General features: G+C 44.4%; 1 protein-coding gene across 5 annotated transcripts in view; it reads right to left on the minus strand.

Moving 5' to 3' along the window:
• Positions 1-395: 395 nt before the first annotated feature.
• Positions 396-26,024, minus strand: part of DPP8 (dipeptidyl peptidase 8) — a 29,794-nt gene continuing 4,165 nt past the window's right edge. For 4 of the 5 annotated variants that reach the window (XM_075763986.1, XM_075763984.1, XM_075763989.1 and 1 more), the window contains exons 3-20: positions 24,401-24,513; positions 23,280-23,453; positions 22,204-22,372; positions 20,847-20,957; positions 20,332-20,460; positions 18,270-18,331; positions 17,117-17,217; positions 15,810-15,987; positions 14,730-14,889; positions 13,232-13,311; positions 12,603-12,755; positions 12,130-12,265; positions 11,188-11,333; positions 9,399-9,545; positions 8,543-8,695; positions 6,290-6,432; positions 5,473-5,584; positions 4,543-4,903 (exon numbers count right to left, since the gene is read on the minus strand). In XM_075763986.1, the coding sequence (XP_075620101.1) occupies positions 4,781-4,903; positions 5,473-5,584; positions 6,290-6,432; positions 8,543-8,695; positions 9,399-9,545; positions 11,188-11,333; positions 12,130-12,265; positions 12,603-12,755; positions 13,232-13,311; positions 14,730-14,889; positions 15,810-15,987; positions 17,117-17,217; positions 18,270-18,331; positions 20,332-20,460; positions 20,847-20,957; positions 22,204-22,372; positions 23,280-23,453; positions 24,401-24,513 (2,390 nt within the window). In that variant the 3' untranslated portion in view covers positions 4,543-4,780. Of the gene's footprint in view, positions 4,904-5,472; positions 5,585-6,289; positions 6,433-8,542; positions 8,696-9,398; positions 9,546-11,187; positions 11,334-12,129; positions 12,266-12,602; positions 12,756-13,231; positions 13,312-14,729; positions 14,890-15,809; positions 15,988-17,116; positions 17,218-18,269; positions 18,332-20,331; positions 20,461-20,846; positions 20,958-22,203; positions 22,373-23,279; positions 23,454-24,400; positions 24,514-26,024 lie in introns of all 5 variants that reach the window. The other variant, XM_075763985.1, reaches the window with a different exon arrangement.

A 26,024-nucleotide genomic window follows, 5' to 3' on the forward strand; every position in this document is an offset into this window, starting at 1 on the left:
CACACACAGGTCCCTCTGTCCTTCTGCCTGGGCGCCAGGGCCACCTCCTCCCCACGGCGCTTGGCCCATCTCGGCCAGCAAAGCCACGGTGTGCCGTACCCGGTGCGACAGCTCCGGCTGGTGGCTGCCGAGGGCCGTGAACAGCATTCACAGGGAAACGTTTAGGAGGGGGGAACGTCGTTATGCCAAGCAAATGCCTCTTCTTCCTGTTTGTATCAACCCACCTAACCACAAGAGGCAGGGAAAAAAAAATAAAATTCGCAGATGCTTTTGCTAAACACCCAACATGTATATGAAACACACACGCACATTTCCCATCATTGCTGCTTTCCACAGCACAACAAGGGAAGAGATTTAATTACACACAAACTTCACTAAATCAAGACGACAGACAGTTGAAAATAGAAGGGAAAAAAACCATTTAATTCAATTTATTTAGCAGCATCTTTATTGCAACAAAGGTTTTGTAATAAAACGCAGCAAAACTAATGTCTCCACTTTACATGATTAAAAGCCATGTAGCTAGAAAGGTGGGGGAGGGAGGGAGACCAATAAACCCACTGGAGTGAGACATGCAATTTTGTTAATGCAAACAGCAGGCACTTCATGTTCTAAAATTAAACACCTGAACTTCTACTGTGCAGAACATCCAAGTAAAAACCACATGAAGATCTCTCTTCCCCTTCCGAAGGAGCGGCCCGGAGAACCGTGAGGGGCACACAGAAAGTCTTTACAGGGTTCTGGTACTCAAGTAAACAGGCAATTCAAGGCAGTGTCCTAATCTGGCTGATTATTTATTTATACTCTATTATTGCCTCGTCAAAAGTTGAGCGTCATGTCAGCAACAAAACAGCCTGTCTTACACACAGACACACACAGCAGAAACACAACCCACTTTTCCTGGTAGGGAATAAGGGTTGGGACCCCCGGGCTCAGAGTTTGTGAATTCTCCGTAGTTTGCCACGCAGGCTCAGACGTACGGTGCTCCAGGGCTAAAGCACTACTACCCCATCCCGCTCAGAGAGTATTTCCATAGCCTGTGCCCAAATGCCACTAGTAAGTAGAGAATGCATTTACCATTCTAATATAATGAAGCGAGTTGATTTTCAAAGCTTTACTTGGTGCTTTGAATGCATTATTTCATTAACAAACAAGTTAACTGAGTTTATAAAAATTAAGCAGTTCTGGGTAGTTACTAATACTACTTTGTTCTGAATAAAAAGCAGTAATTGAAAACAAAGGGGTGGGGCGGGGGGTGCAACTGCAATGCGAAGGGCGAGACCCAACAGCTTTGCACATTGCACACTCAAGAGGAATCACAGGAAGCTGCCTTAAAACAGGGGAAAAGAACGTGCTTCCGCCAGAAACAAGCACAACCAATCCCAACCACTCCAAATGAGAAGAAATTGCTGGCATCAACGCTCAACAACTGTGGTATCTCATCGCTCAGATCCCCATATTTCATATACATTTACATTCATCTCAAAGACACCTGTGCAACTCATATCCGCCACACAACAAGGGCTCAGTCCTGCTCTGGCAGACCTCTGCTGAATGCAGAAGATCCCTCAAAGGGACACACTAACATCTGGTTTGGGAGCAACAGGGACAGTTCTTCCTCACACGGTTTTGCTGCACAGAAAACCTCCCTTGCATGTGCTCCCCCAGGATCTCCCTAGTCCTGCTTAAAACTCACATTAACCAAGACATTTTATAACATGCAGGAAGTGACAAAGTATAATCCCAACTAACCAACAGGCTGGAAACCTCTTCTTGAGGGACAGTACCATCTCCTGCACTACAAGGTACGACCTTGTCCTGGAGCGGGTGACTCCAGCAGCGCAAAGCGGGGCAAAGCCACCACCCTCCATGCCAGCTCTGGACCAACACTTCACCAGACAGGGTGCAGGACTACTACTCCCCCCAAAAATACCAATGCAATGGTCCTCAGCACTAACACCTTCCTACCTCTGCAGTCTCAACTGCAACGGGCTTTGTCCTTCTTCCCACATCACTGGGGATTTAGTTGTTGACTCTGTTGGGCTGGATCAGACCTCATTTAAGGCATCTCTTACACCTTCACCTAAAGCAGGCGTCTTTTGCAAGAACTACAAAACTCTGATGATAAATCTTCCCAGCATTTCCACAGGATAAGAGATCATTGGGTCTTAAAGTGCTTAACTACTGTGAAAAGAAAAAAAAATTGTAGGAAAGAAAGAAATACATAATTTATGTTGCAAAATAGAGTACTTACAGTACATTGTACTTTAATAGCTTTTCGATATATCTATTTAAAACAATGGAAGGATGCATTATTAAAAAATTGTATGTCAGCACTTATCATCACATCCTGTGCTAAATCAAAACCTAGCCTGGTTTATTTGCATAACATTTAGTTCTTCAGTTCCCAAAAAAGCACTGTTTGATGAAGGCCATTTTTGTTCTGTTTTTTAAACAAAAGGATCAATTTCGTCTTAAAAATCATATACATTTACATTCAAGGGTAATCACCTCTAGAAAAAGAACAAAAGCACCCCAAAAAGCAAGTTAATTTAATATTGAACAAAATATAAACAACCTTGGAAAAGGCGATACTATCCACGTGTAATTTTATACATATATGTATATATGAACAGATATAGATATATGTATATATAATACAGCATAAACACGTAAGGAACACAATGGAATTCCACAGTAACAGCTTATACTTGTCTCTGCTCACTGCTGCGTTGTTCTAGTTCAAATGCATCTCAATTCTGTGTCTCTCAATTCTGACTCTAGCACGCTCCATAGGGATGCTGCGCTCGCTTCAGTCACAATTAACTACTTAAGAGGAGGCGTTACAGGAGCTGGGCTCCTTCCTTGCCATGTCCTTCCCAAAATAAAACTGCAAGCCTGTTACTGATCTGCTAATAGTATTTTAACAGATCCACATATAATCACTGCGATCTGAAAACCAGAAAACAGCCCAAACCAAACATCTCCACCTCAGAGGAAACTTGCATTTACTGCACGCCTGTTTGCTTCAGCTATCTTTTGTGTAACCCGAAAAACAGATCCCGTTCTCACACACAGATTTTACAACCATGTAACTGCACCAGCTCCTATAGCTTTGGTGCATATGCCCAGCAGCCGAACTGAAAAACGATGCGGTTTGATGCAACGCAGCCAGATTGTGTTAAATCCTGGAGTTTCAGGATCAAGCCGAACAGTACAAAAGCGAGGAAAATACGAGGTTACAACATGTGGAGTATTAAGAGCGTAAGCACCGAGAGTGATTCCAGATTTTTAGAAGATGAAAAGAAAGTCATGCTCTGCTTCTCTCTAGCACCAAAACAGAAAGAAAAGGAAGTTCTTAGGTTTCTAAGAAAACCATTAAAAACTTACAGGAGTCTCAGAGGCAAGCCCCAAGGGGAGAATTTCCTGGATTTAAAAGAATCATTTTGCTATGGATTTCTATCTTAAACGACCTGGTGTAAGTTAAAAGTGACTTCACACACTTATGATGCTTTTTAGCCAAGCCTGCTGCTTAGTTAAAACCTCACCAGCAAAAACACAACTGGGATCGCATATCCTTTAGGCTTAGCAGGGTTACCTTAAGCTATACAGAAGGGGGGGGTTCTCAAATACAGCATCATAATCATGCCACACAGCAGTGCTAGAAAGGACCCAGGAACGGAGGACTGAACAGAGTACAAGCCTGGGCAATAGTCTCTCAAATACAGCAGGAAATTCAACAAAACAGTTCATATTGCCTCACGTGTACTGTTCGTGAGGTCTCTCCTCGCTAAATCCTCTGTAGACCTTCGAATTAGAGTACTGAATTTTAAAATCGTAACAGGATGCATATACCTATGTCATGCTGATGTGACGGTAAAAAAACAGTATTGCAAAACCAGCTCCAGAATGAACATCAGGGAAGAAGGTCAGTGAGAAGTGGACTGCGCTTTTAAGCTTGAGTTAAAATTTACAAAGTTTCAGCTCTTTGACTCGTTAGTTTACATCTCAGAATAAAAGATCACAGTAAAACATCATTTCGCTTCCCCACTGAAATCAAGTACAATCAGGATAGGATCTCAAGCTGCTGAAAGGGAGGGGGGGGGGGGGGAAGAGTATGATTTATCCTAGGGAGAGAGGAAAACACTGAAAAGAACCTGGCATCAGTTGAACTGAATCCAAAATTTAAATTCTTTAGGAGGCAGCTTAAAAGTCTTTCTTCTTAAAAAACAATTAACATCCAGATAGGTGATGTGCCTAACTTGTGACCAGCTTCTAAGGAGTGAGACACATCCCTTTCATGAAGCATAAAAGCTATATGATAGCATTTAAACTGTAATACAAGTTGTAACCATTCAGGTAAACTCTTGCTGTGTAGTGAGGAAATCATCCAGTATTATGTAGTAAGATACCAAGGAACACACTGTAAAAATACATCAATTATGTCATAATGCTTTTAAAAAGTGAAGATCTGGTGCTGTAGAAGTACGTTATTTTCAGTTTCAGCTCCTCCCCCAAGAGAACACCCATGGTACTGCATTATACCACAGCCATTTGATTTTATTTACAGCTTAAGCTTTAAAGTTATTAGGTCACCGTACTTTAATTTCCTGTATGGCACCAAATTTACTTTTAAAAAAAGTGTCTCTGTGTATGTGTGTGTGTGTACGCGTGCGTGTACGTGTGGCAGGCACCAAAATGCAATGTTCCATCCTATTTTCTCTAGTTTCCTATATCTCCTCGTTCGGTAAAGCAGCCAGCAGAGTTCTGCAGAGGTCAGTTACATTGCCTTCAGGGCAGCAATACGAGAGCCCAGATTCTCTTGCAGGTAATACAGTAGATGGAGTTCATAGTGCTCTCCCGACTCGGGTACCCTTATACTGTGTCTCTCCTGAGGGTAGATCTAAAATATAAAATAAAGTCATAAGTATCCACAAAAGTTGTGGGCACCAACATTTAAACCGGTTGCCAGAATCACATTCAAAAATATTCGTGTAATCTCCCTGCGTTATCTCTGCATTTGAACTAATACACCCCATCCTCCGCTGCCAGAGCCCAGAGACAACCCATTGCACTCTAATCCAGCTCCTGCCGTGCTGGAGGTGATCAGCCTGCCCAAACTGAGCCATCACATAAATCAGCATGTTCCCAGGTCTGCAGCACGGTGTGGGATAGCTGGGCTACACCTGCACAGAACCAGCAGGGTTTAATTAAATGCATGAGCTTGTTCCACACTGAATGAACACTGCTGTACTGCCTCCAAACTGCAGATCTCCTTGGGAGCAGCCTTAACTGCTCATTTGCCTAATATTTTTTTTTGCTTACTCATAAAATCTTCCTTTTAAAGAAATGCTAGGCTCAAATACTACAGTTTTATCCTAGAACTCCAAGCTGCCCAGCATAGCCACGTTACAAGTTCCAATTTTGGACTCCTCAGAACACATTACCATCACATCTTGGTTCTGGCCTTACCTGTAAGTCATACGGTTTCCCAGCTCTGACTAAAAAGCTGAGCAAAATACTAGTGTGTGCAAAGTGAACATTCTCATCCAAGAATCCATGTAGCAGCAGCAAACGGTTTGGTCTGAGAAAAGCAAGAGACAAACATTTCTAGACAGCATCCCAGAATCTGGCAGTCATTTCAGAGTCTACACACATCCCTTCAAAAACACCCAACAGAAAAAAAATATTTGCACTGAAGACAGTGATTTCACTATTGTAAATTGCTCTTGGATGGACGTATGTCCCAAACCTATTATTTCCTCCTCTAAAAGTTCTTCCTGCATATGCACATCACGGTCAGACCTTTCATCTGTATATCTTCGTTATTCTCAGAAGTATTTCCTAACTTGGACAATACAATGGCTTAACATTTGCTCAGAATCACTGCTGATTTTCAGCTCTTTGGCAACTCCGTGCTGATACAGCCTCAGAGCATGCAGAAAGCATCCTGATCAACTAATTTTTGTCTAGCTTAATGTGGCTCTAGAGTGCTAATCATGTAATTGAAGATATGTTTGTCATTTCTTTAGACATAAAAGATAGTCTTTAATTACAGCTAGGATAAAAGGGATTACATGGAACAGCCTGTAATTATGCAAATGTACATTCAAGTCGAAGTTTATTAGTGTTGGGGTTTGGTCTTTTTTTTTTTTTTAAATTATTATTTAATACTAGCATTTCTAATTCCAAGATTCAATTGCCAAAAATAGGGAGATAAAAATGTGTCCATGGGGCTTGAACTTTCCTGGTAGGAAGAGCAGAAGGCAAGAGCCAGAACCAAACTTACTCAGAAGGAAACTTCTCAGCTTGCATGGCCACCGAACCTAGGTAATACCCCTGCTCGTTGTGATCCGGGTGGCCCATGTAACGCTCTGTGTAACCAGTGTCATAGAAAATCCACAGCGTGACGGGTGCTCCGGCAATGGCAACCTGCAAGTTCAAGAGCTCTCAGCACGGGGAGGGGAATGATAATACCTCAGCCATGATCCAGGGATGTCCCTCCCTCCCACATCTTTATCCCAGAGCACCTATAATTGCCCAAAACACACTGATAAGTTTACAATCCACAGCCTGCAGTGGAAAAAGAAAAGCCATCCTCACTCTCCCTCCCACAGTTCATACATATCAGCACAGTTCAGCTACAACCTACACGTGCTGAAAACAAGGAAGCTGCTGGAAACGAGGAAGATCCTACAGACAAATCAGAAGCAACACTAAATATATCACCTGCAAGGCCTGCTGAGGGAAGTGGATTTTATCCAAAATATAGAGTACTCTGCTTTCAGGTTGCAAAACCCTTGTTCATTTGAATGTCTAACAGAAACTGGGATCGATAGCTGCCTAGGACTCAGCATATTACCTTGCCTAGCTACCACCAGCTTGCAGAGAGGCTTGTGAAAAAAAGACCAATGAGAAAAAAAAAAAAAAACCACCACCACCAAAAATCCCTTTGCAAGGCAGGTATTTTTAAAAGTAGAAATACAATAATCCTTAAGGACTTGAGACAAGTAATTATTAAACCTCCCAGGAATATTCATGTTGGACTTAGACGAAACAAGAGCAGCCACAAAGAACAAAACACATCCCAAGAGCAAAATCCAGCTCTTGCCACATCTCTACCTTTGAGACTTGCCTAACAGCAGGCTGGGCATTTACTGTAGCGGTCTAAAGTCATGTAATCACAAGAACCTCTTTTCAGTACCACTCCCTATCCCCAGGTTGCCCTCCTGGCTGCTTCAGAACACACTGCTATGAAGCAGCATGGGCAATTTGATCTGGGAATAGATCAGTCTGCAAAGAAACTATTCTCTCACGGCAGGAAAGAGGGGAGGAGGAAGAGGAGGAGGTGTCATTTTTCAGCAGGATCATTTCCCTTAGTTGGTTCACAGCACAAAGAGCTCGGCTGACAAAAAGCAGGCAACAGCCAAGACTGTGTAAGGTACCTTCAGCATAGGTGACCTGAGATTGGTATAGCTATACCAGCACAGTTAAGTTATTGCAAGCTCCAACAGTTTAAAACTCTTACACAGCTCCAGAGAGGGAATATCTTCTGTGCTCAGCTGAATGAGGTGAACAGTTGTTCTTCCTCACCCCAGCTCATGGGACTCTCAGATATTCCAATAAAACTGGCCTACCTGAACAGCCCCACACGCCTCTTACATGCTAGGCTTCCTGGATGGTAAGTGTGTTCTGCCCAAAAGCACCCTGCTCACATTAACGCAGGAAGCCTCATGGACAACACCGCACCCTGACATCAGGTCAAGACTATGCCTGGCTCGTTTGGAGCTGGGGGAAGCAAGCACAGCAATGGTGCAGTCACATCACACTCTTTGGGGTGGTTATGCTTAAATAAGAACACCACACTCTCCCAGGGGGAAAAGCTGCAAATTTTTGTGGCGAGGTGGGAAAGCATGGCATTTAATTGCACAAACGCAGTTTTCTGATTTGAGGCATCTCTGTTAGTATTAATTATTGGGGCTGTACTGGTATTGCTGCCTCTGAAAAGCTGAGTCTCATAGCTGTCTCGGTACAGACTCAATGCAAATACCAGTCCCAGACACCTCTCAGAGCCCAACAGTGACAAGAGGCTTACAGAGGAACAGCGTCTCACCCCCATGCTTCACAGAGAAACACAAGTGGAGAGAACTGAGGAGACAACCCAAGGTCACACAACAACTTATAACTGCTCTTGCAATACCCATTGAATGTTGGTTTTAAATGGTACTGTGGTTTGTTAGCAAGCACTAGCTTTAAAGAGTGAATAGATTTTCAGATCTGTTGTCTGTGAAGTATCAAAAGATCACCAAAGCGTGGAAGCCTAGTTAGAAATTCCGTGGAAGAAATGTGTGCTAGAAAAGCAACTTTCCTCTGAACTCACCCAAATGGAAGAGTCCTGAAAGAAACAGCCAGAGCACTGTGTCCTCACTTGTCTAGAACAAGCTCAAATGTCTTTGTGCTGTGAACACCCGTGGGAGGTTACACGATTAAGGGAAAAATTCTGTCTGCACCACCAGAATAAGTACTCAATGTATGAACATACCCTGAAGATATCTGACCTCTGCATTAAAGCCATAAGAGAGAGGTAGCCTCCGTAGGACCAGCCATGAATGCCAACGCGTTCCAAATCAATGAAGTCATACTGGGATGCTAAATACTGCAGCCCTTCCACTTGGTCATCAATTTCTATTTGTCCCTGGGAGGGGAGAGAAAAAGGTAAATTTTGTTAGTTCCAGACAAAAGTTATGTTCTCAGGATTCCCAGAGGTAACCACCTTCAGACCTTTGCTGCTGCTATTTGTTCAGCACCCGACCACACACCAGCGCTCCACTGTGCTAGGCATGTCACAGAAAGATGACCCTTTCCCCAACAAGACAATAAATACATGCTAACCCACCTCTTAAATACCCTTTTCTTCATTTGTCTCCTTGCTTGGTGACAAGTAAGATTTTTCAGTATTTTTTCTTTTTGCAGTTACAAAAGCAAGGCTGAATTCTAGCTCCTGTACACACGGCCAAACACACTCACCCTCTGCGGCCTGACACAGGAACTGCCCTAAGTAGTAACCTACGCTGCAAATGAAACTATCCTGCTTCGTGTGAACAGCACAGCATTTCTGGTGGGAATCAGAGACCCCCTTATGAACCACCCTGCATCATGCCTGCCAAGCTGGGGTTGGTTCAGAACCTCAAAACGCTGACATTATATCCTTCCCACAGTGCGTCCTTCCTCCCTCAAATACACGCTGCTCAACTATGCGCAGTTCCCCTCCGCAAATCTAGGCAATGGCACACAAGCAACGCTGGGCATCTGTGCCAAATCAGTGCTTCTGCTCAGGTAATAGTGGGACTCAAACTTGTTTCTGGCTGAAAAAGAACTAGGCTCAGAGCTCCACTCACCATTTTGTATTTAAAGGCTCCTTCAAACTTCAGCCCTCGGTGGCAGGACCCCCTGTTGTCGATGACAACGACCACGTAGCCTAAAGAGGCCAAAGTATTCAAACGGAAATACTTGATTCCTTTGAACCGATTGTTCACTAGCTGTACCTAGAATAGAAGAGCAGCAACGACACATATGTAATGGAATCCAGAGGTCACCTCAATTCAATTTTAGATTTTATTTATATTTACCTTCCTTTAAATGTTTGATACATTCTTATAATGTAAAGTTTTCAAGATCCCTACTCCCTGATGCAGGATTCCCTCTCCCTGCTTGTGGTCTGCTATGAAATAAACTCTCTTTCCCCAGTAACAAGCCATTCTGTCACAGATCCAAAGAGCTGATCCGAGCTCCGCTGCAGCATCAATGGGCACAAAGCAAGAGGCACAGCTGCTGACAGCATAACCCAACCCCAAGCCTGCAGCTCTGCTCTCCACTCTCTGTTCTTTCCCAGGAGAAAATCTTTCCTTTCACCAAGTCTCACTGCAGCTGCCTTGGACCACAGCAGGGCACAGAAGAGGTGGGGGAACCAAAGCAGGGCTAAGGAGCTCATCTTCTCCTATTCATCACTGGGAAAAGGAGGACTGCGGAGCAAGCTCTCCTGAGCACACACCAGTAATGGTCACTGCTAACAGAGAGCTCTCCTCACATACACACAGGGGAAGTGAAAACAAGGAACAGGAGCCCCTATGGAGAAGGTGGAGATAGAACAAGGAACAGTGACTATTTGCACTGCCCTTTCTAGTTCAACAAGGCCAAGTGCAAGGTCCTGCACATGGGTCGGGGCAATCCCAAGCACAACTACAGGCTGGGCGGAGAATGGATGGAGAGCAGCCCCGAGGAGAAGGACTTGGGGGTGTTGATTGATGAAAAGCTCAACACGAGCCGGCAATGTGTGCCTGAAGCCCAGAAAGCCAACCGTGTCCTGGGCTGCATCCAAAGCAGTGTGACCAGCAGGTCAAGGGAGGAGATTCTCCCCCTGCACTGCGCTCTGGTGAGACTCCCCTGCAGTACTGCGTTCAGCTCAGGGATCCCCAGGACAAGAAGGACATGGAGCTGTCGGAGCGAGTCCAGAGGAGGCCACAAAGATGATGAGGCTGGAGCACCTCTGCTATGGAGACAGGCTGAGAGTTGAGGTTGTTCAGCCTGAAGAGAAGGCTCCAGGGAGACCTTACAGCACCTTCCAGTACCTAAAGGCGGCCTACAGGAAAGCTGGAGAGGGACTATTTACAAGGGCATGGAGTGACAGGACAAGGGGGAATGGGTTTAAGCTGAAGGAGGGGAGATTTAGATGAGAGATGAGGAAGAAATTCTTCCCTGTGAGGGTGGTGAGGCACTGGCACAGGTTGCCCAGAGAAGCTGTGGATGCCCCTGGATCCCTGGAAGTGTTCAAGGCCAGGCTGGATGGGGCTTTGGGCAACCTGGGCTAGTGGAGGGTGTCCCTGCCCATGGCAGGAGGCTGGAACTAGATGGATTTTGAGGTCCCTTCCAACCCAACTCATTACATGATTCTATGATTCTCCCAGTTCCAGCTCTGTTATTCCACACCTGTTCTCAGACAAGCAGCAGTGCCTCGATCTATGACCCAGAAATCATGACCACTCACAGCACCTTCAGTCAAGCAGCAAGTCACCAAACAGGCAAAACTGCTGCATGCCATCCTCAGCAGAGCAGGAGCTGTTCATACAGGACAGCAGCAGAGTGATCCAGGCCCGTCCACCCCACTGCTCACTGACATGCCACACTCACCTGAGGCCCTCCATAGATGAAGAGCACAGTGGGGTACTTCTTTCCAGGTTGCAGATTATGAGGTTTGTACATCATCCCATAGAGCGTAAACCCCGCGGAGCTCTCAAAGGAGAAGACTTCTGGGGGAATGTAATCAGGAAGAGGGCCTGCCACAGGAGGGAAAAGAGTGTTTGATTTAAAAGGGAATGGATGAATAACGCAGTTCTGCTCCAGTCCTGCCCCATCACCAATCTCACTGAATCCCAGTGGAGCTCTCCCACACTTTCCAGTGGATGTGGCTGGGACCAGGCAGAGGCTGGGAGTGCCCCGGCCCCAGGGGAGCTTTCTCAGTCCCATCACATTCCCAGCCCTGCTCTCCTCTGGACATTAGTACCTCTTCTCCTCTGACACAGGCATTACAGGTATCCCATCCCTTCCTAACCCCACTGTGGACTCACTGCATTAATACATGGAAAGCATAGGATATGGAGTATGCCTTGGGGAAGGAGAGATGAAAGGGACAGAAAAAAAAATGGAAAAATAAAAGCCCAAGAGCTGTCTCTCAAAGACATGAGTAGGCAGCAGCGCACAACTATTTAAGGAATGTATGCCCCTCCCCAGAGGCCCAGAAGCATTATATATGCTCATTAGCAGGCATACAGCACAGTCTAAACGACCACACTGAAACACCTCCCCCAATGCTAAAACTGGCTTTCTACAGTTCTGCAGAGCCAGCAGAAACTTAGTAATTTCCACTCTAAATTCCTTCATGGTCAGTTTATACCCATTTGCTGCTGAGCTGAAAACATCACTCAGGTACTTCTAAGAACTCCTCACACAAGCAAGAGTTTCAGAGACAAGTCTAGTCACCCACAACAGTGAATCCTAAGCATGCACATTCTGGGATATCTTTCATTCTGTGACCCTGGTTGTCTTTCTCCAGTTCCTTATCCATGTCATTACCTGCTGAATCTAAAATGGTAGCCCAGAATTCCTTTGTTCTATGAGCTGCATCATCTTCAGGTCCTGTCAGCCGGTAAAGTGACACACAGTGCGGGTTCTTCTGATTACTGTACTTGCTGATGAACATGTCACAATCCTAGAGAGAAAAAGAATACATGCTGCCACAGGCTCATCTCCTCCGCTGATTGCTCTACAGCCCAATTCCGGCGAAAAGAGCCAGGCTCAAACAGTTTCAAACAATTCATCCTGGCTCCTTTTGCCAGAGGTGAGTTGAAGAGCAACCGAATTGGGAGGTCAAATCTGGTTTCCAGGGTGCATTTACGCACTCACTGTACAACATACAGGAGTACACAACGCAGTTTAAAATCTACTTTTGTTCTATTAAAATACAGCCTTGTCTGCTGATTGATGAAGGACAAGACTGGCGAGAAGCCACAGCACACCTATACAGGGTCTCACAGGCAGACAGGTACCTGGCTGACACAGCAGGCGTGAGAGTAACCACGTTCTGTCAGCCGCTTTACTTCTCCAGGATTCTCGTAGTTAACAACATACAAGTGATGCTCTAAAGGTGAGTCTTTTGTGCCTTGAAAGTACACCAGCTTATTGGTTTCATCAACATAGATCTGTTAAAAACAAAACAACACATCCCTCAATACTGTTTCTTGCCAAAACAATACCCAGTTCTACATGTGGAACTTCCTCACCCTCACTGCTGCCTTGCAATATTTTTGCTCCCTTCTCCTCCTCTTTAAGCCTTCAACTTAGTGGAGAAAACTCCTTGTTGTCAAGGATCCACGCAGGACCACACAGGAAAAGAAAGCCAAGTAATGTTGCCTGTGTTCTTTTTCCCCATTGCCAAAATCACCACCTCTAGTTCAGAGCAGAACATCAGAGGTAGAGAAGGATGAAAACACACTGTAGACCAACAAAACCCACATGACACGTGCTCAAACTCAACACCAGGGGGTGGCAAGGTCCACTCTTCTCAGGGAGCAGACCCTCACTAGCACGACATGTACCAATTTGTGAGGCCTCAGAGACCATCTCCTGCCGTGTGTGTTGTTTGCAGGATAACCACGCAGCAAGAGCAGAGACTTACGTTGGATCCGTGTCTGCCAAGCACTTCCCATTCTCCACTGGTAATCGCTATCTCCTCTTTGATAGGGCACTTGAAGTCACCTGCAAATAACGAGCATACAGAGATTTTACGCTTTTACATTTTACAAAACACATGGTCACAATACTACTACTTCCTTCCAAGCTTTTTCACTAGACTAAACCCAAGAGTAACCCGCCTTTGCACAAGACCCACGCCTCTGCCAGCTCCCCAGACAACTATTAGGGCTTGTACTACTTAACATTCTGTGAAATATATGTTAAAAGATACACAGGATGCAGGATACACTGGACAGCTTGCTTGCCTTTTTTAAAGTATTTTGTCACTTGCACAGAAATAGAAGTTTTATACTAATGGGTGTGCAAAGGGAATCTCAGGTGTCAAAAATGGAGAATTTTGCAACAGGGCGTGCAACAACTCTGCTTAGAATTAGGGACATTTAGTGAGATAAAGAATTTGGATGCATTCAGAGAAATTTCATCAACCCAGGATATAATGCTTTCGGAAAAAAATTAAACAAAAGAACAAGTTGCATGAAACTAGGATCTCTAGTAAAATTAAGTGTATTTTTTGTGCATGCAGAGCTCCATAAGCGCCTTTGACACACACCAAGTAAATTAAGTATCCCAGCATGAAACTGTAAATTGAAGAACACATGCTGTGGAAAAACCACTCCGGGAGCTTTGCACACAGCTATATCACGCATCTGAGCAAGACCAAACTTTGACTGCAGCTCGGAAGCATACGGTCCTTGAGTTTTTTTGCTTGAAATGACTCTTCCTGCATTGCCATTTACAACAGCTGCCAGTCATTTTCTCCTGCTAACATCTCTGCCTATACAGCAATACCATGATTGTTTTTAAGAGCAGAGAGGCACCTCCGAATAGTTGTCATATCACAGGTTTTGCTGCCAAGCACACACGTTCATTTTAAAGGGACTATCGTGTGGGCCCACTCGGATGGGGAGGCCTTCTACGGACCTTTTCACCAGGTGTTCAAACTGCGCTCTTTGTCAGTCTCTCTGCTACCAATCCACTCGTAAAGGCTGACCGTGTTGGTTTTACTTGCAAAATCAAGCCCTGAACCAACGTATATCTACATTGGACTCTGCGTGTCAGTAGCCCTGAAATTATTATAATGATTAACCTCTGGCAAAGTCAGTGCACAAACAGTCCCAACATTGAGAAGGAAAAGCCAGCTAAGTGCATTTCACAGTATCCCAGGGAGCTTGTTTCCCATCTGATTTTTTGGAAACTTTTCCCTCTATTCTATCAGGAAGGATCAAGGTTAAAACTAAGGCATGCTGAATACAGAATAACCCTGGTACACTTTCAAGAGGAATGACTGTACAGTGAAGTGCTCTCCTGGACAACAGCAGGAGCTTCCAATAAGACAATAATTCCTGCCACTTGGCTGGACATTTATTTCCTCACTAGTCACAGCAAATGCCCAATTAAAGCAAAAGAGTAATTTCACTCACTTGGACCAGGGAGGCCTCCACACGACCTTTTATACTTGCTCTCCTTCAAAACTGAGATGACTTTGTATAGGTGCCGGAATCCTGTTTTACACTCGGAGGCAAAAATGAACTCTATCTCATCTTCATGGGTTTGAGGGAAAACATAGAAGATATCATGGATCTGTGGAGACAGAGCAGTGGATTATTGTTACAAGCAGGACTTTGGCACTGAAATCACACAGTCCCTTACTGGGAGAACCAGTTATGCTTATGAGCCAGGGGGTGTCTGCAGACAGCGGCCACACATGCTGCACAGCTCCAGGCTTTTTGCCAGTCTAACTTCTGGCCACCAAACTAATTAAGTTTTTCTGCACCTGCCTTTCTAGCTTAGATACAGAGGTGGGTCCAGCTCTGCAGACAGCATATGACAGCCATCCAGTGAAGCCAGAGTTCAGTGGCCGCCTCTGTTCAGTGCTGTCTAGAAGCCCACAAGCCAAGGGTTAAAGAAAGATCAGCTGACATCACCTTTCCAGTCATGAAGATGCCAACTCTTGCTTCAAGGGACAAACTTTTGAAGGACTCGGGAGCATTTATCTGTACAGTATAAGCTGCCAGTCTAAAACCACTCCAGCCAGTAAAAATAATGGAGAAAAGACAACTCACTGCACCATCCTGAAACCATGCACACTATTACTAAGGAGAAAACATGGTGTCGGAGAGAGCACTTGCTGTATAAAGATCGTTCACTGGAAGGCTCTGTGCAAATGCTCTCTGCTGAAAGATCCAACTACCTGTCAGTGATTGATGTTCCCAGGCCTTCCTGCAGCCTGGCACACCTCCAGCGGGATGTAATTTGAGAGACATCGATCTGTATCTGCAGAAGTGTGAACAGCACTCATTTTTACAGCGTTAGCCTAGCACACTGGTGTCCGAGTCTCACAGCACAGGCCCTAGGGGCACACCTCCAAGAACATTACACGCAAACCTATTTCACCAGACCATATGTAGTTAAGGAGGGGTTTTAGTGACCGTTAGCAGACTCTCGGGTCTTGTTCACCCAGAATCACCTAGATCAGAGAAGGCTGACATTCAAATTCTTACATTTATCCAGATGTCTGTTGTTTCTTCATAAATAATGAAAGGTGTAACAGAATCTGGTACAGCATCGATAAGTTTCTGTCTTTCCATTGCATCATCTTCTGTGGGGATGAATAATGCAGGAGGGATCAAGACTATCTGAAGTCGAGTTTGGGAGCGATCCAGCAAGATGGACCAGATACTGTTGAGAAGACAGATATTAGAGAAAATAACATGCAACCGTGAGTATTAGACAGGTCTAAAAATCTCAACAGACACTCATTAGCATTAGGCATTTTGAGGGAGTCAAGAATGTTCAATTTCAGATTAAGCACAAAGCCACATGTAAAATTTCACCCACATAAACAAATCTCTTCCACAACACAAGAACTTATTTCACTTCATTTCAATATTGCATAAGCACTGCCGGTTCAAAAGTTTAATTAATTCCATTCTCCCAGATTTGAATTGTGCTTTAGGGGAGAAAGAGAAGAGAAAAATAAGAGGGAATAATGAAGCAGAAAAATTTCAACTGAAATTTCAGGATACTTGTGAAAATACTAATGTGTTAAATCTGTACCTGGCAAAGAACAATACTGGCATCTATAAGGACTGGCAGCAGACCCTGCCATACTTCTGATGTCTTTACACGTAGCTCTAACAATAATCCCGCAAAAAGCAAGATAATCGAGCAAACGTGTCCCTGCACTTCTACATTTGGGGCGGTGGGGTGGGAGGGAGGGATTAAAAAAGTGAAAGTCATCTTTAGATTCAAGAATTGGAGAAGTGCAATTCTGGAGAAGCTTCTGGTGAGTTAGAAACACTGTACTACATCATCTACAGGGTTAAAAATGACATGCAAATGTAAGTAGCACTTACAGCAGGTTTTCTGATCAGTAAGTCTGGTCAGCAAGGATGGTCCAGTGGTTAGGGTGCTAGCCTAGGGCCTGGGGGGACCTGGGCTCATTTCTCTCCTCAGCCACAGACTTCCTGTGTGACCATGGCAAGTCACTTAGCCTCTCTGGGCTTCAGTTCCCCATCTGTAAAATGGGGACAATAGTACTGCACTCTCTCTCACAGGGATGCTGAGAGGACACATACATCAAAGGCTGTGAGTGCCCGATACCAAAGCAATAGGGCCAGGTACCAGAGAAAGAGACAAGGAGAACTCCATTTTGGTTTTGGAAAAATTGTCCCCTTTGCACAAACAAGTTTGTAGAAATGTAAAAATGAAAGCAGGCTTAAGCTTGAAGATGACAGAGACTACTACATTCTGCTTCTAACTGTATTGCCCCAAACCCTCTAAGCAGAGACAGGATTAACATACGCACTATTTTCCTTCTGGCGTCCACCCAGCTCTAGCAATGTACTCTACTCCTTCAAAGAGGATCTCGAACGGCTGAACTAGCTCTTTATCCACAACATCTGCAATCTGTTGACAAAGCAGCAATTCAGTGACACTGAGATGAACCCCCACAATCAGTTTTCATGCACGATGAGAGAGACTCTGGACACAGAAGACTTCTTCTGTGCAGCTCAAGCAACTTAGATTGTTCAGTCTTTGCAACACAGAGGATTCAACCCTGTCTGTAGCCAGACACCAGAACAGTATGAGAGTTGCACACTACCAGCACAGCCAGGGCTGCGACTTGAGAAACCTGGATGCTGCTCACAAATCCATCGCTCGTCTCGGACGAGTCACTTGAACACTCAGTTTCCCCATGTAAAGGGGAAGTGATTTGTACCGAGCTATTTTGTAAGTTGTTTTCATCAGTAGATGTTGAACATCCTGCAAGACATCTAGATATCAACGTGGTTCTAATTCACGGTACGCAGTTCTGCAGTCTGTCCCTGCTGGGAATGGGGACAAGCCACAGTGGCACCCAAAGGGTCGTGACAGCTTTCCCTGCCTTTGCTGGCTGACATCAGCATCGCTATCCCAGCAGGTGACTATTGATGGCTGAAGTAGCTCAAGAGTACAGAGGATCCCCATAATGTATGGCTGTTACTGTATCTGCTTTGTAAGATTAATTTCTCAACTGTCCGAAGATGTTGGACTGGGCTATGGAAATTTCTGCGTCTGTTAAAAAGTTCCAGGGTGAAAGCAAAGTTCATCTCTTTCCATAAGTTCATGCTTTTGTAAGGTGATATATTGTCTTTGCAACCAAATTTTCCCAATATCTGCAGCCAATCAAGAGATCTGTCACATAAGAAGGTCTAACCATCCACACCTAAAATATTCCGCTTTGCAGCTGCATTCATAAACCAGTGGTAGGGAAGAAAAGCACAGCCTTAAGAAATACTGCTGCACACACAGACACCAAGTACCTGCACAGGAACAAGGCAACTGCACTGCCTCCAGAGAAGCCGTTAAGCTATCACAACCAAGAAAGTTTATTTGCACTGAACTGGAAAATGAATTTTACCAAAAAAGAATTACAGGAATTATATTTATTTGGAAAACAAGCCGAACATAGAACTTACTCTGCCTTCCGCATTGATTGTCACTTCAGATATCTTGAAAGTGACCTTTGGATTTGCTGTACCTATAAAAACAGATGTAAGCAGTCAGGCACCAGTTGTTTACTTCCAAGAGGGCAGACTTGAACTGTGGATTATTGTGATGTTATTCACACAGAACTGAAAAGGCAAACAGGAGAACGCTCTTTGATCAAATAGCCTACTTGCATGTGTGAGAGACAGCACAGAACCAGGCAGGGAAAACAGACTGCAAACATGAGGCAGACTCAGTGGATATAATCCTGCAAACAGATCTGATCAAGAGCCATGCTACTGTCACAGGCCATCTTCTCTCCCACAGTCAAAGGACAAAGGTACTAGTTGGAAGTAAATGCTCAGGAGTGATCAGGGTGGCAAAGCAAGCTTTGGTTTACTGTTTGCCTGTTATTCTTGAGGTCATGCATAAAAAGTGATCCAGTGCTAAAAAGCATCTTTGAAAATTAAGAGCAACTCACTCTTAAAAACCTATTGCCATGACTAGTGCATTTGAGACAACAAAGCTACATACTTGTGTTGAACACTGAAAATCTACAGTTCACTCTTTACACAAAGCAGCGACTCATCCTGCTGTACAGCATGTGCAGAGCTAAATGTCGGGGCCTGCTCCACAGCAAAGGTGGACTATAAAGAATACAGCCGCTGGCAGTTGATCCACAAGAAGCCGCAGGTGGCAAATTCCATGTACTCTGAATATTCTCAATGCTGCTGTGAAGTAACCCCACTTCATCAACACGGGTTATACACAAAAATGAGGTGAAATGACTTCCCTTGGCCTATTTAAGTACTTACCTTCTCCCTGGGAAGAATTTTCTCCACTACCTCAAGCTTTGCCCTCATCACAAGCCACAGAAAAGGGCTATTGCCCCTGCAGCTCAGACTGGAAACTAAGGCCCAGAGATTAAAACCTAGATTATTTTTTAAAGGGATTTGGGCTTTGGTTAGCTTGTTTTCCTAAACCGCTGAAACTTAGCACTGAACAGAGCTATGACAAAATACCCTCAGAAATCTGGGTGTACACAAGCACTGAAAAAACACAAGGAGTCATCTTTTGCTTCCCAGGCTAACGCTGAGCCTTTCTTCTTCCTTGAAACAAGTAGTAAATCAGGATCATAAGCAGAAAACTTTTCCCAGTGGATCAGGGAATCTGCAAGATCTGAAATTAATTCTGCAACTTAGGGAGGTCAGCAAAACAGAAGATATTTCTCCAAAACATGAAGATTTCAGGAGTGAGGAAAGAGATTGAACCACTTAGTTAACGGTGAGCAACATGCCCCACTGAAACAGGAGGGAAATCTCAGAAAAACAAGGGTTGGACTGTTCAAACTTGCCCCATACACCTGACTGTATCAGCACTCAGCAGGTCTGCATAAGTCCCGCTTCCAATGGCATTCCACTCAAAACGCTTCAAGCCTGACCCCACCCCTTTACTGCTGAAGCATCCAGATCATTTACTGTCTGAAAATGGGACAATAGGGGGTTTTCCTGGCTGTAAGTATGCTGAGTTTGTTGTTCAAAGTCCAAGAGCAATCACGGAGACCAGAGTCCTTCAGAACTTGAACTACCAGGGTACCGCCAGCACCTAAACAGAACCTCCCTCAAAAAAATCAAAAGGCTGTAATTCTGCAGCTATTCCCTCAGAGACACAGGGCTGTAATGAGAATCAACTCCTCAACAATGCAGATCTGCCAGTATCTGAGACAGCAGCTCCAAAATAGTGCCAGTCAGATACGGTTTCCATCAACTCCTGAGAGATCCAGACTCAGGGCTCTTAGTAACCACATGGCTGGAGTATCAGCAGAGTCACCGGTGACTAACCTAACGTCCACAGCAGCAGTTTCCCCAAACACATTTCCACCACCTGAACACCATATCAAAGACTACTCAACACCTTTCCAACAACCAGGAGAGCTGTTGGAAAGTCTCTCTAGGAGAGAGTCTCTCTAGGCCAGGAGAGTCGCTGCTGTCAAGCACATGGAATAAAACACGTGTCTTCTGGACACAGAGATGTAAGGAATCAGGGTCTCACCAGTTTTGGGGTACCGGAAGGAATCTGTTCTTCTTGTCTCCAGCATGGGCGATGTGACATGAATAATTTCCACCTCTGACTCATCATTTTCTTCATAAAGAATTCGAAGAACTTTACCCCCATTCAGTGCTGTAAATGAATTAACATTTCCTGATCAGAACAGTTCTCATTATCAGTTATTGCAGGCATCAATATTCTCCCAGGAGCACAAGCAGGTTGGAAGGATGAAGAAAAATCCAACAAAGCCTCTGATTCATGTTTCATTAAGCAAAACACTCTGAGACTCTAACAACTCCTACTGCTGCTGTGAGAAGGAAAGTCTCTTCCCCCAGTAACATGTGCTCACAAGGCCACTGTAACTTGCCTACCACTGCAGATAGTTCAAAGGAGCTAGGAGCATAAGGTTCCTATCTCGCATAACAACAAATAACAGAAAAAATAACTCTGCACTGGACAGCACAGCAGAGGGGCCACTACTCGTGCCTGTCAAGAGACACCGGATCCACCACACTCACTTGGCTGTGCCTTTGGGCTCCACCAGTAGCCAGTGTATCTGTCGAACTCCTCCTGCAGCACAAAAGTAGCCACACCAGCAGACTTGGGATCCTCCTCAACATTGGCCAGTTCTAAAAAAAGAAACAAAAGAAGTAGTTCATGATGTTCTGCAGAATGAAACCAGTTCTGCATTATCCCAAACGCGGCCCAAGTTCACTCCCGGGAACAAATACACAATAATAAATCTGACTTCTCAGCAGATTTGTTTTCTGCTTCCACCCTGCTCTGTTGATTTATTTAGGGAGGATCTAATCCTCTCTGACATGGCAGCTTCTTTTAGAAAAGGAAAGCCATCATCCCTTCTTACTCCTACCCAATTAGTCTCTCAGTGTTCTATGTACTACACCAAGAAAGAACATGTTCTCTCCACCTGAGCTCAGTGAACTGGAACCACAACTTTTAAGAAAGTCAAAGGAAAAAAAAAAACCAACAAACCACCAAACTTTCTAAACAACTAAAACTGAAAATATCAATGCACAGAAAAATGAAAGCATCAGTATCTCATTCACTGTACAAACCAAAAGTAACAGACTTACATAACATCTCAACATGATGACATATCCATAGGGCTTCAATATTTTTCCTGTTACCCTGGAGGTAACTTAGCAGCGCTCCATAAATAATTATCATCTGAGAAGGAGTCATTGCTACAGTTTATTTTTAATGTACTTACATAATATTGTAATATTTAACATTTAAATAAGCTAAAGCATTATTATAAAGTGGCAGAAAATGTAATTTAACTAAAAATTAAATTATATAGTTTAAATACACAAAGTATGAGTGAAATACAAAACGCAATGGATTTTTAAAAAGTGTTTTATCCACAATTTCCCATTTTCCTTCCTCCAGGATACGAGTCTAAAGCAGAGTTGGGGAGCGTACGAAGTGAGGACCTAAGTTACTGAGTATGAGGGGCCAGCAGAAGCCACAGTGCTATTCAGAAACTGTCTATATTGTTTCTAAATGGCCCTGCAGGCTGATTTCACTGACAGAAACTTCCCTCCAGCTCTATTCCACCCACAACTCCTCCACACAAAAAAAGGCTGTTCCAGTAAAAAGGAATGTGCTATGTTTCAGGAGAAGAGCCCTTCCATATGTGCTCAACAAATAACTCGCTTTGCCAGATTCCACAGTGCAGGGAAAAGAACCGTCCCACAATATTTGCACTAGAGGAAACATGTAGAACGTGACAAGGTGGAATAAACAGTGTCCATTCCCTCAGATTTCAGAAGAACCCCTAGTGCCATTGCTTAATTCAGTCTAGCAAGAACAAGTGCAGAGGAGGTGCAGAAATCTTAATTCAGGATGCATTACCATTGTGCACAAATGTTAGCCTCCTTTCTTCTCTGGTTTCTATATTAGATATCCAGATGTCATTGCTATGGATAAATGCAATCCAATTTGGATCAGCTGGACAAAGCTTGGGATCCATACGGATATTTGGACAGCTGGTCTCTACCAGAATGGGTCTTAAAGGCTGTTGCTGTTTGGGAAAAAAAATTTTAAAAAGCACAGTTAACAATGATAACACATGGGCACTTAGGGAAACTAAACTGGATTATCAGAAGGTCTGTAAGACCACAGTAGTGTGGACACTGACTTCAAATACACAGGTTTACAACAGAGGAATCTATTAATTTTAAACACAGAAAAATACTATGCAGATATTTTATAGCGAAAGTTGTGCTTGCACCATGCTTGCACTGATCCCACCAGGGCCTCTTTCACCAGTGCTGAGGATTAGCCACAAATGAGAAGGCAGCTTGCCTAGAGAAGCCTGGCACACTGTTAAAAACAGCAACCTAAAACAAGGCTGGCAGAACATACAATCTTGTCCTCCAAAACCAATTCAGGGTACAGTGAATTCCCCCTAACAGGGTTAGACAGACATCAGGCATTTGTTAGAATAATAATAAATTATTTCAGCTTTGAAGTCCAGCTGCAGCACCAGCAAAGTAAAGGCTGCTTGTTCTGTAAGTTATACAGCCAAATCTTGTAACACTTATAAAACTGACTGCTGAAAAGTGACTCTAGACCACAGCTTGGGAACAAAAGCTGCCTCTGATATGACTTCTGACTACATGAAAGACCACAGAGCATCACAGCCTTTGCATTGCTTTTTGTTAGCATTGCTACTTATGAAAAATCAACAGAATCTGGTGTCCTGCCCTGCTGCCACGGTTTCCACCCTTTCTTCTCCATCTGAGTTTCTACAGCCATGGAAATGCATCCCTACGGAGGACTTCTCTGCATTTCAAGGGTTGTCAAGGCTACTTGCCATGCTAGTGCAGCACAACTGATGAGCACACTCTGCTCTCACTCCAAGCCAAAGGAGCTTCTAGCCAGAGGAAAGTAGTACCGCAGAAAACTGGAGAGATGAGTAAACTCACAGTGAATCCATGAGGGCCTCCATCTTTTACGTGGTAAATTCCACTCCCAGCCTGAAACAGAAAGGTGCCGCTTTCCCGGTGGTAATCGTAAGAGGCAATCCCAATGGTACCAATTCGCTTCCTCTCCCGTAGCAACTCCTCTTCACGAGAGTACATCCCATAGTCCAGGATGGCCTGAATACGGGCAGAGGAGCACAATCAACACCTCTGCTCTGCGTGTCTTACTATACCATCAGAGCATCTCTGCATGCCAAGCTTCCAGGAGCAGATGGCTGTGCAGACACCCTCCTCCTCCAGAATCCTGCTGGTGGCCAGAAGCCCACTCCTGCTTGCGCCTCTGCCATCAGCACTTGTAGGTGCAGGCCACGATCGGATCCTACACAACTGTAAACCTGAGAGCCTCTTCTCCCGTAGCAGGGCCAGCATTGTTTCTAATATATGCTTGTATAAGAAAGATCAAACTGAAGGTCTCTCATTTCTGGAACAAGCAGGAGAGTCTTTGCTAACTTTCGCAAAGATACACAGTGACTGGTCTGGTGGGAGGAGAGTGCAGCATGAATTTTATGTCTGGCTGACAGCCTCAGGAAATAATATGGGAAACAACACACCTAATTCCACATGAGGTTTGTCCCACCTCCTCCAACCTGCCGTGGTACATGGGGTGGGACTGGTGCGCAGAGGTGAAAAGGGGACACACGTCCCTGTGAGTGGGAGAGGGATGCTCTGCTCAGCGTGAGTCACAGAGCCACTGACTGATCTTCAGGGGGACTCATCGCTTCCCCCTGCAAGACAGTGATTATTGGAGACTACAGGCTCCTTCAGCAAGCCCCAGGATCTCACAGCAGAGAATCTGATGCAAATTAGCACTTGCAATCTCTGCCGGCAAAGGAGGAATCATCCAGCACACACAGTTTTTATGACGCACAAAGGCTGTAACTCCAAACACTGATGAGAAAGCTGTGCTTGTTTTTGAGATGGCTACAGAGTTAGCCAAGTACAAGAAGAATCTTAAAACGTTTAAGACAATAAACTCCAAATTTTAATGATGGCTTATAGGTGTAACCCCAAAGCCTGTGTACTCGCTACGCTGTCAGGAAGCAAGAAAAAAAATCATGACCCACCGGAAAAAGATCCAAGAGGGGCTTCCAGGAAAGCAACAGGACAGCAGCTTTGTTTATGGTTTTGGGAATTTCAGAGTAGAAGAGCGTGTTCTCCCTGTTCTCTCCAGACATTGCTATTGTGAAAGCGAGAAGGAAAAAAAAAAAAAAAAAAAGAGTATTAGCTTTCTGTTAATAATCCAAACACTCTCAAAGGATACTAAGAAACATTTTCACAATCCCTTCCTACCAGAGAAGGTACTGACAGTGTCTGTACTGCAGCCCTGCTCTGGGAATTCCCTGCTAATTCCCTGCTTCACAGAAATGCAAGTCACGGAGAAGGCAGAGAACAAGGAAATACACCCAGGCTTACTCCATGCTGCCTGAAGCATATCTGTGTCTTTGTGAAGGCTGAGGGCCTTTTTATTTTATAAGCTTTTAAAATTAAGGAGGGCCTTTCTGCTAATTTCCCTGGCTGGAATACCTCATGATGCAGCTTGTGTTTCAAAGATAACATGTCTTTAGGAAGGTTTGAACGTCCCTTTCCTGCTCCTCTCCCGCAGTGCTATTCAGATTTCTGAAAGCTCCTGCCAAGGCACACGGGGATCAGCCCAGAGGGAGCCAGATGTCCCCCGGGGACGGCCACATCTGACTTATAGTTCAGGAAGTGGCACATAGGAAAGCAGAGCTCATCTTGGCTGGGGTCAGCCTTAATCCACCCTCAATGTGCTTGAACTCAGTATCATTCAAGGATTATGACCCCCATCCTCTGAAAAGGGGAAAAAAAGAGACGGATCAGCAGCTTTCTGACTATGTCACTGCACAGCACAGGCAAAAACTCTGTGAATCACAAATCAGAGCTTAACCAACTACCCTGAACAGCAAGTAACGTGGCTTGAACACGGTTCTGGCTCCTAGGCCTTTGCTCTGGCCATTGTTTCACCTCCTAACCCAGATTTTCAAGGACTTATGTTCAGCTAGTGTAGCTTTTGACAAAAGCATTCCTCTACCACAAGGTTCGCTCCAAAAAGCCACCCAGAAGGTTGCTTACAGTATTACTTACAGTGCCAAATCACTTCAAGCACAGCTGCAACTTAGAAATGCAGATATATCAAGCGAACACTAATTAGTGAAACAATGCAGAAGTGAGGCACTGAGGCCAAGAACAATAAATTACATTACATTCTTCATTATCAAGACCAAAAATGTTGAGAAAAACAATCTTTAAGCTGCCCCCGCCCTACAGTGCTATTTATTCCCTCCAGAATCCCTGGAAAACCTACTCCATCAGCAGCCGAGGCACAAAGGACTCTCAAAATTACATCTATAATCTATTTTAGAAGGAAACTTTGAAAGAGAAAAAGGTTCTACCCACTAGTTGTAATTAAGAGAAAGGAGATCAAATTGACACACCTTTCAGAAAAGGGATATCATACTTGGAGTGAGACAAAACAGACTGAACCAACTTAACCCTTCCTCCCAGCTAGGAAACACGTCCCAAAAGACACTTCACAGTTCTTTTCCAGCTCCAACAGGCCTAATGGGTCACCTCCAACCACACCATTAAAATGCAAGTCTTAATGAAACATTACACCAGCCAATCTGGCCTGAAATCCAGTCTGGTTTAACTGCCAGAAATATCCAGCTC

Source organism: Balearica regulorum, chromosome 12, assembly GCF_011004875.1.
Source record: "Balearica regulorum gibbericeps isolate bBalReg1 chromosome 12, bBalReg1.pri, whole genome shotgun sequence".
NCBI classification, from domain to species: domain Eukaryota; kingdom Metazoa; phylum Chordata; class Aves; order Gruiformes; family Gruidae; genus Balearica; species Balearica regulorum.